The following is a 17,668-nucleotide window of genomic DNA, read 5'->3' as shown; positions in this document are numbered from 1 at the left end:
ACCAATGGGAAGCCGCGCTCACCCTGGGGGCGGGGGCTTTCCCTTCCCATCCACAGTCGGTCACCTGACCGAGCGAGCGACGCCTGAAAAGATGACTCGTGGCTCGAAAAATTCGCTCCGTCATTGTTACGTCGACACGTTTTTCCACATTTTAGACGAGCTCCACGTCAAAACACATTTAACACTCAGTGGACTTTGGCAAAGACTCCTGCGCTGTCATTGACGGCGGTAAACATCAAATTCATGGGCGTCATGAAGGGGTTGTAATCCAAACTAGTCCCCAGATTTCAAATGATTATAAGCAGGAGAATGCATGCGGTCGATGCTTTGCTTTGCTAAGACACTTCCTGTTGTTTTGAGGGAATTTCGGGGTCACTTCCTGTTGATATGAAGTCACTTATGGATTTGGGGGCATTTCAGGATCACTTCCTGTTCACATTGGGTCACTTCCTGTTGATTTGGGGGCATTTCATGGTAACATCTTATTGACAGTCACTTCCTGTTGATTTGGGGGCATTCCAGGGTAACTTCTTGTTTCGATGGGGTCACTTCCTGCTGACTGGGGGAAATTCTGGGGGCACTTCCCGTTGAGTTGGAGCCATTCCAGGGTCACTTCTTGTTGATTTTGCGGCATTTTTAGTGTGACTTTCAGTTGATATAGGTCACTTCCTGTTGATTTGAGGGCATTTCCTGTTTTGGGGAAATTCCAAGTGACTTCCCCGTTGATTTGGGGCCATTTCATGATCCCTTCCCATTCAAATTGGGTCACTTCCTATTGATTTGGGGGCATTCCAGGGTCACTTCCTGTTCATAGTTGGTCACTTCCTGTTGATTTGGGGTAGGATCATTTCCTCTTCATATTGAGTCACTTCCTGTTGATTTGGGGGGGCATTTCTGGGTAACTTCCTACTGATTTAAGGGCATTCCAGGGTAACTTCCTGTTAATTTGGGAGCATTTTAGCGTATTGCCTGCTGATATAAGGTCACTTCCTGTTGATTTGGGGGCAATCCAGCTAGCTAACTTCCTGTAGATTTGTGGCCATTTCATGATCCATTTCCATTCATATTGGGTCACTTACTGTGGATTTGGGGGTATTTCAGGGTAACTTCCTGTTTATATAGGGTCACTTCCTGGTGACTTGGGGAAATTCTGGGGTCACTTCCTGTTGATTTGGAGGCATTCCAGGGTCCCTTTTTGTTAATTTTGGGGCATTTTAGGGTAACTTCCTGTTGATATGAGGTCACTTCCTATTTTGGGTGCATTTCAGGTAACTTCTTGTTGATTTGGGGGTCACTTCCTCATGATTTTGGCCCATTTCTGGGTAAGTTCCTATTGATTTAAGGACAATCCAGGGACACTTCCTGTTGATTTGGGGGCATTTCAGGGTCACTTCGTGTTGATTTGGGGGCATTTTAGGGTACTTCCTGCTGATATGAGGTCACTTCCTGTAGATTTGTGGCCGTTTCATGATCCATTCCCATATATATTGGGTCACTTCCTGTTGATATGGGGGTATTTTAGGGTAACTTCTTGTGTATATAAGGTCACTTCCTGCTGACTTGGGGAAATTCTGGGGTCACTTCCTGTTGATCTGGAGGCATTCCAGGGTCACTTTTTGTTGATTTTAGGGCATTTTAGGGTAACTTCCTGTTGATATGAGGTCACTTCCTTTTTTGGGTGCATTCCAGGTAACTTTCTGTTGATTTGGGGCCATTTCATGATCACTTCCCATTCATATTGGGTCACTTCCTCTTGATTTGGGCCCATTTCTGGGTAGCTTCCTATTGATTTAAGGACATTCCAGGGACACTTCCTATTGATTTGGGGGCATTTCAGGGTCACTTCCTATAAATATGGGTCAGTTTCTATTGATATGGGGGCATTCCAGGGTCACTTGTTGATTTTGGGGCATTTTAGGATAACTTCTTGTTGATATGTCACTTCCTGTTGATTTTGGGGCATTTCAAGGTCACTTCCTGTTTTGGGTTCATTTCAGGATCACTTCCTGTTCATATTGGGTCACTTCCTGGTGATTTGGGGGCATTCCTGGGTCACTTCATGTTGATTTGGGGGCATTTTAGGATAACTTCCTGTTGATATGAGGTCACTTCCTGTTGATTTGGGGTCATTTCAAGATCACTTCCTGTTCATATTGGGTCACTTCCTGGTGATTAGGGGGCATTCCAGGGTCACTTCCTGTTGATTTGGGGCTATTTCATGATCCCTTCCCATTCATATTGGGTCACTTCCTGTTGATTTGGGGGTGCTTCAGGGTCACTTCCTGTTCATATTCGGTCACTTCTTGTTGATTTGGGGGCATTTCAAGGTCACTTTCTGTTGATTTTGAGGCACTCCAGAGTCACTTCCTGTTTATTGGGGGGGCGCTTCAGGATCACTTCCTGTTCATATTTGAGTCACTTCCTGGTGTTACAGGGCATTCTAGGGTAACTTCCTTTTGATGAGGTCACTTCCTGTTGATTTCGGGCATTTCAAGGTCACTTCATGGAGACTCAGGCCACTTCCTGTTGATTCAGTGTCATTTTAGGATAATTTCCTGTTCATATCAGGTCACTTCCTGTTGATTTGGGGGCACTTTAGGATAACTTCCTGTTGATATGAAGTCACTTCCTGTTTATTGGGGGCATTTCAGGGTAACTTCTTATAGATTTTGGTCACTTTGTTAATTTGGGGGTAATCCAGGGTCACTTCCAGTTGATTTGGGGACAATTCAGTTACTTCCTGTTGATATTGGGCTATCGCTGCTCAGCCTTCACTGTGTACAGATGCACTCTCTGAGCTCCTGAAGCACTCAAGCGCTCAGGGCCAGCAAGCTCGACTCCCAGTATGGCTCCAAAGAATTTGAAACCTGGAGACTTGGATGAAATAAAATCCTCCATACAGACGTTGGAGGTCTCCTTGACTGGCTTGATTCAAAACCAGAATCAAGAAATCGTCAGAGAGCTCCTGTTAATTCGCGCTGAAAACGAGAAACTCAAGCAGGCGGTCGAGGAGAGAAATGTTCGCATCACGAGGCTGGAAATTTTGGCTGGCGCAAATGAGCCACAACAAAATGTTCCCACAGCAAACAGATGCAAAAATGTGAAGGACATGACAAAGCCATAACCTTGTACGCCCTGAAATTAATCGAGCTGCTTGACTGGACGCTGAGTTACTAAACCCAGATTGTTGTGTTATTGTAGTTTTGTGGCCATCTGATGTATGTACCATGTCTGAATGTGCGTCTTTAGTTGTATGGGGGACGGGAAACTGATAAGCATATGATTCCTCCCGTCCGCCTTTGTCTTCTTCTTCGGTTCCTTCGGGCAAATCATATCACATTTTGTAACTGTCAATGATACCAATGATAATAAAATTTCATTTCATTGGGCCACCCCGTTGATTCGGGAGAATGGATGTTTTTATGCTATTGAAATGAATGGTGAGCAAATAGGGCCGTTGGAAAGTTTTAGGCAAATCTTGGCCAAAGCGCTTTTTTTTTTTTTTTTTTTTAAAGCAAAAACTGTATAGAACATCGGTACTCCTGAGCATCGTGATTCTATTTTTTATGTATAAATGATGCGATTTTGACCAAAATTGTCGGACAAATAGCATTTTGAAATTTCAGTTTTATTTTCTCAAACAAAAAATAAACAAACACTTTTAGGTGAACGGTTACTTTAACTACCATCAAATAAAAAAGAGAACACTAGTTCATCTGGAAGATTCCGGTCCCGCCGCGAAACTTGACCGGTTTATCCCGTTGGTCGGGTTCCCTCCCAGCACTTAACCGGGATCGCGCACATTATTGACTTTTATTGTGTGACAGAAATATGTGACATCAATAACAAAGACAGAAAGAAGTGTCAGATGTAGAGGGGGTGGTACTGTCGAGGCGTCAGGCGTTTTCGACACGTCGGGCACGTGTGCGAGTGGGAAAGGGCGTCTCGTAGGCACTGGCTGCAGAAGACGTGTCCGCACTTGGTGGACACCACCAGCCGGCCGCTGTCCACCATCTGATAAAGACAACCGGGTTAGCGTTCCCGAGCGGCGGCGCGTGGCAACGAGCTTCTCACCTCCGAGTAAGAGTCCATACACACGGGACAGCTGATGATTCCCGGCGTAAATCTGCGGACAAAGACATTTTCAGTCAACGGCAGGAGGAGCCCAAAGCTAAATAGTACTATAAAATATGACAGCAAGTGGTTTTGAAAAGATATTTTGGACACAAATCCATTTAAATAAGGGGAATGAAAAGGTTTAATAACCAAGTTGGATCCTAATCAGTCCTTGTTTCTCGGCTGCTTTGGCTCCACCCACAAAAAAAAAATCTCCAAACAGAAGCTGATGTCACACCATGAATGAGTTGCAGATTTCTGCTAAAATGCTAGCCATAGTCATATGGAGGACCAGGAGTGCAAAAATTAAATACACAAATAAAAAAAGCAAAAGTGTCATTAAAATACTTGTATTTTAACATTTATTCATTTCAATATTTACCGTATTTATTTCGATTTATTTAATTCAATTTATATTTATTTCAAATTGTATTTACCGTACGTTTTTCGCTTATTTATTTATTCCACTTTATATTCAATTTTTATTTCCATTTTTATTTATTTATTCCAATACCTATTTATTTGTTTAAATTTTTTGTTTTAATATAATTCATTATTTATTCCCCCCCCCCCCCCATTATTTATTTACTTTAGAGCTGTCCCGACTAGTCGACGTCGTTGATGTCATCGATGACGTAAATGCGTCGACGGGCAAAACATACCGTCGACGGGTAATGCGGGTTAAAACAATTACATGCAGATAAAGTTTAGAATGGCGGGCGCTCGCGATGCAAGTGGTTGTTACCAGCACACCCAAGGAGGCGGCTGTTATTATCAATGTGACTGGCATTGTAAGATTGAGCGGAAAGAAAGTAAGTGGGCAAGCGAGAGAGAGGGAGGGAACGAGATCGGTGAGAGTTGAAAAAGTATGTGGGCAGCGCGGAGTTAAGTGGCTACATCCCCAACGTTTTTGTTTTGTTCGATAAAAATATCCATAAAAAGCTGTCGACGCCTCTCCTTGTTTTTATGCACGCCGCCGCCTTCCTGAGGAGGAAATCGGAGGAACCGACGACAACGAGTCAAGTGAATCGCCGGTTCACTCCTCACTACGGCGAGCAGTTGAAAACACCCCCAATTACCAAGAAGGGCAGAATTGGTAACACGGTGAAAGCTGCATAAAGCCAAAAAAAAAAAAAAAAGCAGACCAGACTAGCCAGAGCCTGAAATTATTTCAAGGAAAATGTGGAGGGTGCCACTGTGTGTACTCTTTGCTAAGCTGAGCTCGCATACCACGGTAGCACGTCGGCTATGAACGAACACTTGAAGCCGTCACCCAGGTGTATTTCGGAAGACATCAGGAAAGAACAAGCTAGCAGATTGTAAGTCCATACAACTTTCTAACGATTTTATCTGAAATTGAAATTGCCTTTATGTGAGTCATATCAACGTGCATTTGTATTTAATTGAAAATATATTAGGGCTGTCAAAATTTTCGCATTAAAGGGCGGTAATTTTTTTTTTTAATTAATCACGTTAAAATATTTGACGCAATTAACGCACAAATGCCCCGCTCAAACAGATTAAAATGACAGCAAAGAGTAATGTGTACTTGTTGTGTTTTTCGGAGTTTTATCGCCCTCTGCTGGCAATTGGGTCCAAATGAGTTGATGGGTTTCTGAGTGAGCACCGTGTAATTATTGACATCAACAATGGCAAGCCACTAGTTTATTTTTTGTTTGAAACTTTTACAAATTTTATTAAAACGAAAACATGAAGAGGGGTTTTAATATAAAAATTCTTTAACTTGTACTAACATTTATCTTTTAAGAACTACAAGTCTTTCTATCCATGGATCGCTTTAACACAATGTTAATAATGTTAATGCCATCTTGTTGATTTATTGTTACAATAAACAAATACAGTACTTATGTACCGTGTGTTGAATGTATATATCTATCTTGTGTCTTATCTTTCCATTCCAACAATTTACAGAAAAATATGGCATATTTGTAATTAACTCAATTTAAAATTTTAATCGTTTGACAGCCCTAAAAAAAAATTTTTTTTTTTTTTTTTTTTTTTAAGTAAACAAGAGGGCAAACGCGGAGCCGAATTTGTCACCTCACCTAGTGGTGCTCCGCGCCCGGAGTGAGGACAAGACATTAGCGCCCACATTGGAGGGCTCGTCCTCATCGCTGCTGACCACGTAGCTACCTCCCGGGGAGTTTCTCCCATCACCGTCGTGATCTGAAAGGAGCTGAGTCAGCGCCCGTCTACGTATACGTGGCCAGTGCGACTAAGACACGCGTGCCGTACCTTCTTCCACCAGCTGGGGGAGCACGGCAGCCAAGATGAGAAAAAGACAAGAGTTAGGAATTAGTGTTGTGCAGTATTACAGTGTATATGAAATTGGCATAATTCCCCTCTAGCTAAACTATTGTGTATGTATACATTATATGATAATATACATCAGCTATAGGTTTACTATCTAATAAGGTAGTATTAAAGTATTAAATCTTTTTTTTTCTCCAATATTGAGATGTTTATTTCGAGTGATGACATCACTCGCATTTTTTCTGTATCCAACTCCTGCGGCTGACAGAGCGTACCAACTCTTGATTACGCTGGGAGGTCCCAAAAAATGGCACGTGCAAATGGCACCATTTCGGCCCATTTACTGAAAAATGGATCTGATGGGGTGCCATTCACATGTGCTCGTTGTTGGGACACCCCCATTATTGAGAGAGTTGGTACGCTCCATCAGCCGCGACGGAGGGGCTGCAATTGACATCTTCACTTGAAATTATCTCGTCTCAAAAACCATAGCAGCACAAGCAAAACTTTTTTCAGCACAAAAGATTGACATCATATTTATATGTACTGGACTGTCTCAGAAAATTAGAATACAGAATATTCTAATTTTTTGAGACAGTCCTGTGTATATATACAGGACTGTCTCAGGAAATTAGAATACACAATATTCTAATTTCCTGACTGTCTCAGGATTTGCGTCTGATGGGGGGCCAACTTCACGGAGGTAAGAGGTAGCTGTATGTGTCAAAGTAGTACCAGCAAACGGCCTCTAGGTGTTCTTATCCCAATGAAACGGGAAACATTAGTTTGTGAATAGTCAAGTTTTAGGAGATGGCGTGATGCTAACTTTTTTTTACCATTTGAATGGAGTTTTCCTTTAAATTAGCATTAAGCTAAACCAAAAAAAACCCCATCAATATAGTCGTCAATTGGTTTGCTCACTGATGCCTCGCTGCACATTCAGACGTGTGCGTGCGTACCAGGACGGTGTCGTTGGTCAGATCGACGACGTGCCCCGCTTCCGACGTCTCCGACGTCAGATCGACCACCTCGGCGGAGCCTGAAAGACAAAAGTCGGTTACCGGCGGCGCTACGCTGCCTACGTTCGCCCGGGTGACCCACTGTCCTCCTCCGGGTTGTCCATCACATCGATGGTCTCCGCAACGACGGGCGAGGGAGCCGCTCGGGGACCTGTTATCCCGCTACGTGGTCCGCCGACATCGGCCCCGGCCCGTCTATCGGCGCGGGTCGCTCGGCGAGCCTTAGCGCCGCCGCGTTGTTTGGCAGCGGACGCGAGCGGGCCCTCCACGTTCCGTCGTTTCCTCGGCGCCTGCGAACACGACGTATCCGATAGAGGTGTGACAAAATATCGAAATGGTAATATATCGTGATACTTTGTACCGCAAAAGATTATCGATATACTGCATCATGTTATCAAGCAATTATAGAGCATTTTGCTGTGCAAGTTAGCCAACTGTTGTGAACATTCGCATTATATAGAATTTAAGTAAGCGGACTTTTACTATGCAAGTTAGACAATTGTTGTAAACATTAGCACTATATAGCATTTAAGCTAGCGGACTTCTATCCTTTTTTTTTTTTTTTTTTTTTTTTTTTTTTTAAACCTGTCCTGTTCAGCTGTTTGACACAGAGAATGGAAGTCTAAGTGCCCGGATTCTGAACAGTTTTAATGTTTCACATTGAGAGTCTGACATACTCCCATTGTGATCATTCAAAATACCTTTTTATTATGACAAAGCAGCGAACAGGAAGGGATTATGGGGGGACAGAAGAAAAGAAATACAAGAGAAGAAAGAAAAGAAACACATACACAAACAACAACAAGAAATACATTGAACATCTAAACTAGTTACTAATATGCTGGTGCTATCGTCAGCGAGATGTATTTCCGGTAGCGGACTTCTATCCAAGTTAGCCAACTGTTGTAAACATTTGCATTATATGGCATTTAAGATTGCGTAATTTTGCTATGCAAGTTAACCAATTTTGGTAAACATTAGCATTATATAGCATTTAAGCTAGCAGACTTCTATCCAAGTTAGCCAATTGTTGTAAACATGAGTATTATATAGCATTTAGGCTAACAGACGTTTGCTGTTAATTAGCCAATTGTTGTAAACATTAGCATTATAAAGCATTTCAGCTAGCGGACTTATACTATGCAACTTAGTGAAACGTTGTAAACATTAGCATTATACAGCATTTAAGCTAGCAGACTTTTGCTATGCAAGTAGCCAATTGTAAACACTTTTGCAACGCAAGTTAGCAAATTGTTGTGAAAATTAGCATTATATAGCAGTTAGGCTAGCGGACTTTTGCTTTTCAAGTTAGCCAATTGTTGTAAACATTAACATTATATAGCATTTAAGCTACCGGAATTTAACAATGAAAGTTAGCCAATTGTCGTAAAGATAAGCATTATATAGCATTAAAGCTAGCAGACTTCTGCAATGCAAGTTAGCCAATTGTCGTAAACATTAGCATTATATAGCATTTAAGCTAGCAGACCTTTACTATGAAAGTTAGCCAATTGTTGCAAACATTAGCATTAGATAGCATTTAAGCTAGCGGACTGACTATGCAAGTTAGCCAATTGTTGTAAACATTAGCATTATAGCATTTAAGTTTGCGGACTTTTGCGATGCGAGTTAGCCAATTTTAGTAAAAACATTAGCATTATATAGCATTTTGCTAGCAGACTTTTGCTATGCAAATTAGCCAGTTGTTGTAAATATTAGCATTACATAGCATTAACTCAATTTAGCCAATTGTTGTAAACATGAGCATTCTATAGCATTTAAGCTAGCGGACTTTTGCTATGCAAGTTAGCCATTTGTTGTAAACATTACCATTATATAGCATTTAAGCTAGCGGAATTTAACAATGCAAGTTAGCCAATTGTTGTAAACATTAGCATTATATAGCATTTCAGCTAATGGACTTTTGCCATTCAAGTTAGCTAACTGTTGTAAACATTAGCATGATATAGCACTTCAGCTAATGGACCTTTGCTATGCAAGTTAGCCAATTGTTATAAACATTAGCATTATATAGTAGGGCTGTCCCAAACGACTAATTTTCTCCCGATTAGTCAGCCGACTATTTTTACGATTAGTCGACTAATCTAATAATTTAAAAAATATATATATTTTTTTTTACTAATTTAGCAATGAAATTTTTGTTGACGCTTATCAATTCACAAAAACATATTGGAACACTTAAATTATTTATTAAAGTACAAATAAACACGTAAATAACAATAATAAATCACAAATAAACAATGAGTTCAAATCCTGATAGAATTAACTAGTGCAAAAGAATGGAATGTAAACAGATTCAGAACACAGACTTCGCCTTTCCAACATGATTCAAAAGAATTCCTTAAAAAACACCTAACATTAATAGTATAGCATAGTACTATATATAATAGTATTATAATAATTATAATAATTATTCATTGCCAATCAGATTTTTCATAAAGGGTGTCATTTTAAAGGCTTCGTGTAGAATCTGAATTCTGAAGTATGTGGGATTAACTTCAGAAATCGCTATTTATATGACGAACATGACATGCTTTTATTTTGAAATGTTCACCGGAAGTACGTTCGCTAACCCGCTAACTTCAGCTTTACATTCCGCAAAAAAAAGCACTTATTGTCATTGCATGTAGTGTCAATAATAGATTTTTTGGGTCATTTTTTTCATTTGCAAATGCTGTTAACCAGCGATTTTTCATGTCTGAATGCCTTTTAACCGCAAATTTGCTTTCACGAGACGACTGCCAAAGTTTTATAGCAGGCTAAAGTAAGTTGCCTTTTCCCCCCATTCACCTCAGTGTAGCAGTGCTAACGTTACAGTGTTTAATATAGATGTGTTTTCTTATTTTGTATGTCTGAACTTTAATTCTACAGCGTGTTGATAAGAGAAAGGAACTCGAGACTCATATGCCATCAGCATGCACGCACCAATGTATGCACGCACGCACGTACGCAGCTATCAAAGGCAGCCGTGAAAATTACCGCCCTCATTTTTATTTGTCGTGCGATAAATGGACTCATTGCATATCGTGACAGGCTTAGCAACTTCAATAAAACATGTCATTAGTTAGTTAGATTGACTTACAAACTGGGTGACGGCGCTTTGGGTGTTTATTCACGGCCGACGTGCAGCCAAGCCTGGCATTGAAGAGACAGGACACAAGAGGGTTCCCTCCTTTGTTTCTTTGAAATAAGTCAATGTTTTTGACACTCTGGTGCGCTTTTTTTGGCTTTGTGCCGCTTTCCCCGCTTGCATACAGAGCGTCAAACATTCGGAACTTTCCACGCATATATTTTTTAACCCTTCATTAACCGTCGACGGGATGTTGTGCACGTCGACGATGTCGACTAGTCGGGACAGCTCTATTATATAGCATTTCAGCTAATGGACTTTGGCCATTCAAGTTAGCTGTTGTAAACATTAGCATGGTATAGCACTTCAGCTAATGGACTTTTGCTATGCAAGTTAGCCAATTGTTATAAACATTAGCATAATATAGCATTCAAGCTAGCGGAATTTAACAATGCAAGTTAGCCAATTGTTGCAAGCATGTGAAGGAATATATTTTATTCATGCTTACAAAATACATCAACAGTTGTGAATTTATATTCCACTATATTCGTTTGTGAGATTTTACTCATACTTATTGTTCATGTGCTGCAAATATTCCTTTGAAACAAAGTTTGTGCTTCATGCCTTATCAAGTTTTGACTCCCTTTTGTCCCAGCTACAGCTAAATTCCCCAAGGTCGTACCTTCTGTCGAAAATCCCCAGGTTGAGCTGTAATTAGGCATGTGCCGGTATGAGATTTTGACGGTACGATAACCGTGAGCAAAAATACCGCGGTTTCACGGTATTGCTATTTTGAGATGTATGGGTTAAAGAAAAAAAAAAAAATTCTATTGAACAGGAATTTTTTTTTCAGAACATAGTTGCAAATTGGAACATGAATATATTGTTAAAATAAATAAAATATCAATTAAAAAAACTAATATTTTAAATAAAATTAAAATACAATTTATAGACCCACAGCTCAAGTTGCTCAAGATTAGAGCAATAACAAAACAATTTCTATAAAAAAGTAAAAACACTTCTAAATTTTTTTTTTTTAATTATACTGCATGACTTTGTTTTGAGGGTGGAAAAGCTCAAGTGAAGTTCCGCCATTTTCAGCCACTGTGTCAACTCTAGTCTACATGTCATGCCTTTGTGTTAAAAAGAACATAAATAATTTATAAGTTAATAAGTTAGTTAAAAATGTATAAGTTAGTTAAAATGTCAATATTGTTGTGGAAAGGTTTCATCTAAAAAAAAAAAAAAAAAAAAATTGGGAGTGTGACTTCTCCTTGATCCAGCGAACGTGGATTTGTGCTTAGGGCAAGATCATCTTTCTGCAATTAGCGATCTTTGAGGCTACCATTCCCCCCCCCCTTCATTCAAGCCACTGATTCAAGCGAATCAAGCTTGTTTTCTCACTCTGCGGCTGTAAAACTCGACGAAGTTGCTCTCCCAGCTAAACCTAGGCTAACATTCGTCTTTGTAAGCTTTTATTTAGTTTGTATATCGAATTTGAAAGGAAAATGTGGTTTTGTTTTTGGCGAACTTTTTCCATGGTGCTAATCTGTTGAAGCTACTCACACATGGAAAAATACAATTGTACAACGTTTTAAATGTATGCATTTTGTATATTCCACTTACCACGATTTGAGAGCTCAATAAATTAGAATTGAAAGAGTATTTGTTTTTGGGTTCGCTGGCTGTCTAGCCGATAGAGTCACTTTCACACACAGCAACAAACGGGAGGTGGTGAGCGCTGCCGCGCCACGTCCCTTCTGGCTGCAGTTTTGACACATGAAAAATAGCGAATACCGTTCTACGGTCTGACGGAAAATTTGAGTGGTTTTGAAACCGCGACGTTTTCACACCACGGTAAACCGTGAAACCGGTCACCGGCACATGTCTAGATGTAATAAGTTTCACTTCGGTTTCATATTTAGCATTCAGTTTTGAGAAACAACAGCAAATAAGGCACTTCCTAAATTATTGCTATTCTGAACTAACCAATCACTGCACGTCATGTACTCACTTTTTGCATATTCTGTTATCATGTGATTTTACCTAATAAAAAGCGTGCACGGGCAGAGGAGAGTTGGAGATGATCCCCGTGCCACGTTAAAAAACAGATACTCGAGTAATTCCTGATTTGGATGTGAGCTTTTCCTCCTTGCAACTGTCCTTAGAATAGAATACTGGTTGTGTTTTATTTCCTGACCAAGCATTAGCATTATATAGTATTTAAGCTAATGGAATTTAACAATGCAAGTTACCCAATTGTAAACATTATCATTATATAACATTTACGCTAGCTGACTTTTGCAATGCAAGTTCATCACTTGTTGTAAACCTGAGCATTATTTAGCATTTAAGCTAGCGGCATTTGCTTGCATCTTGGAAACAAAGCAGGGTGCAATTAAGAAGGTCCTAAACGAATAATTGATTATCAAAATAGTTGATTTGATAATTTATATGAAAATGATTGGTTTTTTTTATATAAAACTTCACGGAGGTCTTCCCGTTGATATCACATCCCTTCCTGTTGATTTGGGGGCGTTCCTGACTCACTTCCTGTTGATATCCGGTCGAATGAAAAACGCAACATGATTGGACGTCTATCCTCGTCAATGGCACTATGAATGAAGAGCGAGAAACGCTCACTGGTTCGGTTTGTTTCCGACCTGTAATACTGTGTAAATGTAACAGACGGAGAAGAAAAAGCATCCAGTTGATACGGAATAAACCAAATGTCACTGTTATTTTCACCTTGGGAGGCGCTTTCATTCACGTAGTCACGCCTACTTATTGACGTCACGTGGCAGTCGCTTAAAAACGTGCTTTATCACCAAAGAACTGAAAGTTGCGTTAAAGTGTTTGGCGTGTATTGGAACTTACGCTGTTGCTCATTGCTTGAGGCCGACAGAAGCAGGAGGACACCCTGAGGACACACCGAATACATTCAACATGTTGCGCGTCGTCACTGCTCGACAAAAAACACAAAATGTGCCGTTAACTACGAGCTTGCTAATCCGCGTCTGGTTATGAACAAAAAAACATGTCTCCAGAGCAAAGAATATCAAGTCGGCCCGAGATGTTTTAAGCTTGAAACGATAAAGTTGGTGAGCTCCGAGCGAGCAGCTCACTAGCATTGTCAGTTAGCATCGCTCACCGCTAACACCTAGCTTCCCGCCTTCTTCTTTCGCGCTGTATTCCCGCTCGTCGTCGTCGTCAGCTTGTGTTCAAATTTACTCGAAACGTCAAAAGCAGACTTCATTCATTACGGTGACGTTTTGAGACGGCAACGTTGTGAAACGTCAAAGACGGCTAATGCACACAAGACTTGTGAGACCGGTCCTGGTGAAGAACTTGCTGCTGCCGAGTTCCAGCGCAGCCGCAGAGAGGGTCGCTCTTATTGCAAAGCGCGAGTGCGCCGCCCTGGTGGACCGGAGGCTTAACACGGAATGTCTCCAGCCCAATCATAGCGTAAAACCAGGGGTGAAAGTGGTTAGAATTTCTTGCCGGGAAGGTCGCCACGGAGCCAGAAATTTTATTTTTTATTTATTTTTTGGGGGGGTGGGGGTCAAAACTAGTGATGGCCAAATGAAGCCTTATGAAGCAATGAAGCTTTGCAGCCAATTGGTTTGCACATGTAGCAAAGCTTCATTGTGCTTCATTTACTCTATGGCGCCATCAAGTGGTCTACAAGCCCAAGAGGTCAACATTGTTAAGAATTCAATGGTTATTTGATTATGAGAAAGATATGAATGTGCTTATGTTAGTAATTTAGTATGTGAACAAAATAACAAAACAAGTACTAAGGATAATTTGTTATTCATTTTTGTTGAGAAATAATAGCTTTCCCACAGTGGCTGGCTTTAAACGGTTTCTTTTTTTTGGACAATATTTCACCAGCTTTAGAAAATATTCTTCTTTCACAAGGCACAGATGAAGCTGGGGTGCTGATAAATGTGAGTGTCAGTTTTTATAAATTTGGGTAGGTATTCTTTTGTGCCTCCCAGTACACTAATGGATTGTTCATTCTGTTGATGTTTGGTTCAGATAGGTACACACACTCACATTTATATTAATGTAGTTCTTCTCCCTTACCTTATTGAAAGCAATCAAATGAAAATGTTCCCATACAGGGGAGGATCGCTTTTTTTTTTGCGCAATTTCCATCGCAAGCAAAGGACAAGGCTCGAAAAAAGATTGCACTGGTTGCACTGTTGCGCACAGATCATGTAACAAGTACAGGAGCCCGAAATGCACAAAATGTGAGATAACAGGCGATCGCCATTGCGTTTTGCAACCAATTTATACCGTAGTCTGTAGCCTACTGTGTTTGCAATGCGCGCCGAACGTCGGATCACTTCCGAAGCGTACATCAGCTTCAGCCGGCCGGCGAGGCTTCTCACGTCATCATTTCCGGGTTCTGCCGAAATGACGCGCGCCTCGCTACAAGCCTCGTGGAAACACCCCTCCCATTACTCGACACAAGCTTCGGAACCTCGGCCCATTTCGTCCCATCACTAGTCAAAACTACTGAAATGCTAAGAAAACTGTTTTGGTCAGTTATTTCTATAACACATGCAAAAACGGATTTTCATTCAAAATGGTATTTTTTCAATGATTTGCAAAATAAAAGTGAACAAAAACAGCTATAACCCCAACCTCCATCTCCTAAATTTTATTTTCCCTTATTTCCTCACATACTAAATGCCAAATCTCAATTAACTACTTAAGAACATAGGATGCTTATTAAAATTGATGATAATGTAAACATTTTTTGTTTTTTTTAAACAAAAAAGATATAAGTAACATACATTCAGAAAAATAAGTACAAATGACATTACGAGTGAAATGGAATGTATTTTGAAGATCGCGCAAACATTGACTTTTTTAATCATAAATGAACAAATATAAATCCAAACTGCACATTCACAACTAAGATGTTCGGAACCTCCCCATCAGAGCAAATAAAACTAAACATGATAAATAAGGCCACCTTAACTCTCTCCTTGCTCTTAAAGATTTGATCCATTTTCTGTTGCATTGCCCTTTTTTTTTCCTTTTTTTTTTTTTGCTGTTTCAGAAAACATGCATTTGTGAATCAATCAGAGCTAACTATCTTTGGATCACATGTCAGTATGTCAGCCAATTGAACGGATAAATGAGCCCAGGCGTTTTGCTTGCATTCACACATTGACGTGACTCATCATCATCAGACTCCGATAACTGCAGCATCTGGGGAAACCTCCATGCCGTCTGTGAAATAAAATAAATAATAAATATCGGTGGAAACAGATTACGCTACACCAGCACTTTATTATGCTTGTTAACACTTGTTTATGTAAATCTTATGTCGGTAGATTGTTTTCTTCTTGGAGATGAAATGCATGCGTGGCAGCTTTGTATTTTTTTTTTTTTTTACATAGCGTTTTGACAGGTGCCGTCATACTTTCGGAATCAAAGCACCGTATACCGGAACTGCGTTCCGGCCCCGGATCTTATACCGGAACTGCGTTCCTGACAGTTCCCGCCCACTTTCACCCCTGCGTAAAACCCACCCAGTTCAATACAAAACAGCCCAATTTATAAGATGTATCCCTTTTACAATCTGATGCATATTTTCGTATTATAACCATAAAAAAATGAAGTCAACAGTGGCTGACACATTGTTGTGTGGAATGTTTCACCGATAAGCATCATGAGAAATGTAGCTTTGTCTTTGAAAAGTTGGTTAAAACTATTGTATTTTTGTTTCAAGAAACACACTACTAAATAACCATTAATTTATTCATAATTAAACGTCAAAAATGCATGTTTTCCCTATAGAAATCACTGTCAAGAAACAACTTTGACAATATTTTCTTATGAAATGCCCTTCTATTCAGATTTAAAACACACTAGAATACGCCAAAAAAAAAAAAAATTTTTTTTGAATTATGTTGTTGTATTTGACTGTATTTTCATAGCAGAAATGACATGCAGTTCACAGCTCATACGCTGCGAGGCGCTAAAACGCTAGTTCTGTAACGAAGCTAGTTAACCCAGGGGTCAGCCACCTGCGACTCTTCGAACCCTCTGATGCGGCTCAATTCTATATTAAGAAATGAATATTTTATGTGTTTATCTTCCTTTACAGTCCCTGACTAAAGTCTTGTCGCTTATCCATTTTGTAGAAACAATTGCCAATAACCTGACTTTTAATGATTCAATTGGTTTCAGAAATGGCTCATATGGAAGCTAAGACCCTCCCAAATGATGTTGAATGTACAAAAATAGATTATTTTCACTGAAAAAAGATTTATCATTTCATGAAGGCATAAAGGTCAAATTTTGGCAAGACAAAAGATTTGCCGCCTACAGAAAGTAGTGTGAAAATTGTATAAATGTACTTCAAATACAAAAATATGTTACATAGCATAAGCGGATTAAGTAGTGGTGCTGCGAGATCCAAATTTTTATTATTCATTACTTATTAATGCAAAATAAATCAATACAAATGTATTTAACTTCCACACTGCAAATTTATAACGTCTTAATCTGATATTTTTTCTTAAATCTAGTCGAATAATTTTCTCCATCTTGTTCTAAGTGTTAAAGGCTGGTTAACAGATTAATGCATCAGATTCTTCCACTTAAGTAAATATTACTATTACTACAGTATTTGTAGTTATTAGGGCCATATAGCTACAAGTTGGTCATTTTCCACCTAAATCAAGAGAAAAATTCCTTTCAAATAATGTTTTGAACAATATCTATTCTTGAATTAAGAACATTTCTGAGAAGTTTTTGAAGCTTATTTTCAGCTAGGTATTTTTCTTATTTCAAGAAATCTAAGAGTAAAATTCACTTGAAGCACTAGCAGATAATTTCACTTATTTCTTGTAGATTTACACTGAAAACAAGGGAAGTTTTTTTGTTTGTTTGTTTGGGTTTTGCAGTGCATATGTACTGGTTTCGGTGGTACACCGTTTGATCAAACCTTTGTTTTTAAAAACTACTAAAAAAAACATTTTGAAAACTTCCAGAATAAGTGTCTGGATTTTATAAGCAAATTTAAATTGCAATATTTCAACGCAGAGGTGGGTAGAGTAGCCAAAAATATTTACTCAAGTAAGAGTACCGTTACTTCAAAATAATATTACTCAAGTAAAAGTATGTCATCCAAAAAATGTACGCA

The 17,668-nt window shown here is 39.6% G+C and overlaps 1 protein-coding gene across 1 annotated transcript; it reads right to left on the bottom strand.

Annotated features, from left to right (window-relative positions):
- Nucleotides 1-52: 52 nt before the first annotated feature.
- rnf4 (ring finger protein 4) lies at nt 53-13,889 on the bottom strand. Its single transcript, XM_057850460.1, has 7 exons — nt 13,652-13,889; nt 13,378-13,462; nt 7,492-7,699; nt 7,350-7,429; nt 6,183-6,313; nt 4,075-4,126; nt 53-4,014 (listed from the first exon to the last, which is right to left on the bottom strand). The coding sequence occupies exons 2-7, from the start codon at nt 13,387-13,389 to the stop codon at nt 3,865-3,867; spliced, it is 633 nt and encodes a 210-aa protein (XP_057706443.1). The 5' UTR covers nt 13,390-13,462; nt 13,652-13,889; the 3' UTR covers nt 53-3,864.
- Between the last annotated feature and the right edge of the window lie 3,779 nt (nt 13,890-17,668).

This window comes from Corythoichthys intestinalis, chromosome 11 (assembly GCF_030265065.1).
Source record: "Corythoichthys intestinalis isolate RoL2023-P3 chromosome 11, ASM3026506v1, whole genome shotgun sequence".
In the NCBI taxonomy this organism is placed as follows: Eukaryota; Metazoa; Chordata; class Actinopteri; order Syngnathiformes; family Syngnathidae; genus Corythoichthys; species Corythoichthys intestinalis.
Note: the sequence above shows the minus strand (reverse complement) of the source record. Positions and strands in the feature narration are given on the sequence as shown.

What these genes read in the sequence shown, in the direction of transcription:
- rnf4 (XM_057850460.1), bottom strand. An exon ending in GGACAACCCGGAGGAGGACA is followed by an intron (nt 7,430 to 7,491) that starts GTGGGTCACCCG and finishes TTTGTCTTTCAG; the next exon opens with GCTCCGCCGAGGTGGTCGAT. An exon ending in TGACCAACGACACCGTCCTG is followed by an intron (nt 6,314 to 7,349) that starts GTACGCACGCAC and finishes GCGCTGACTCAG; the next exon opens with CTCCTTTCAGATCACGACGG.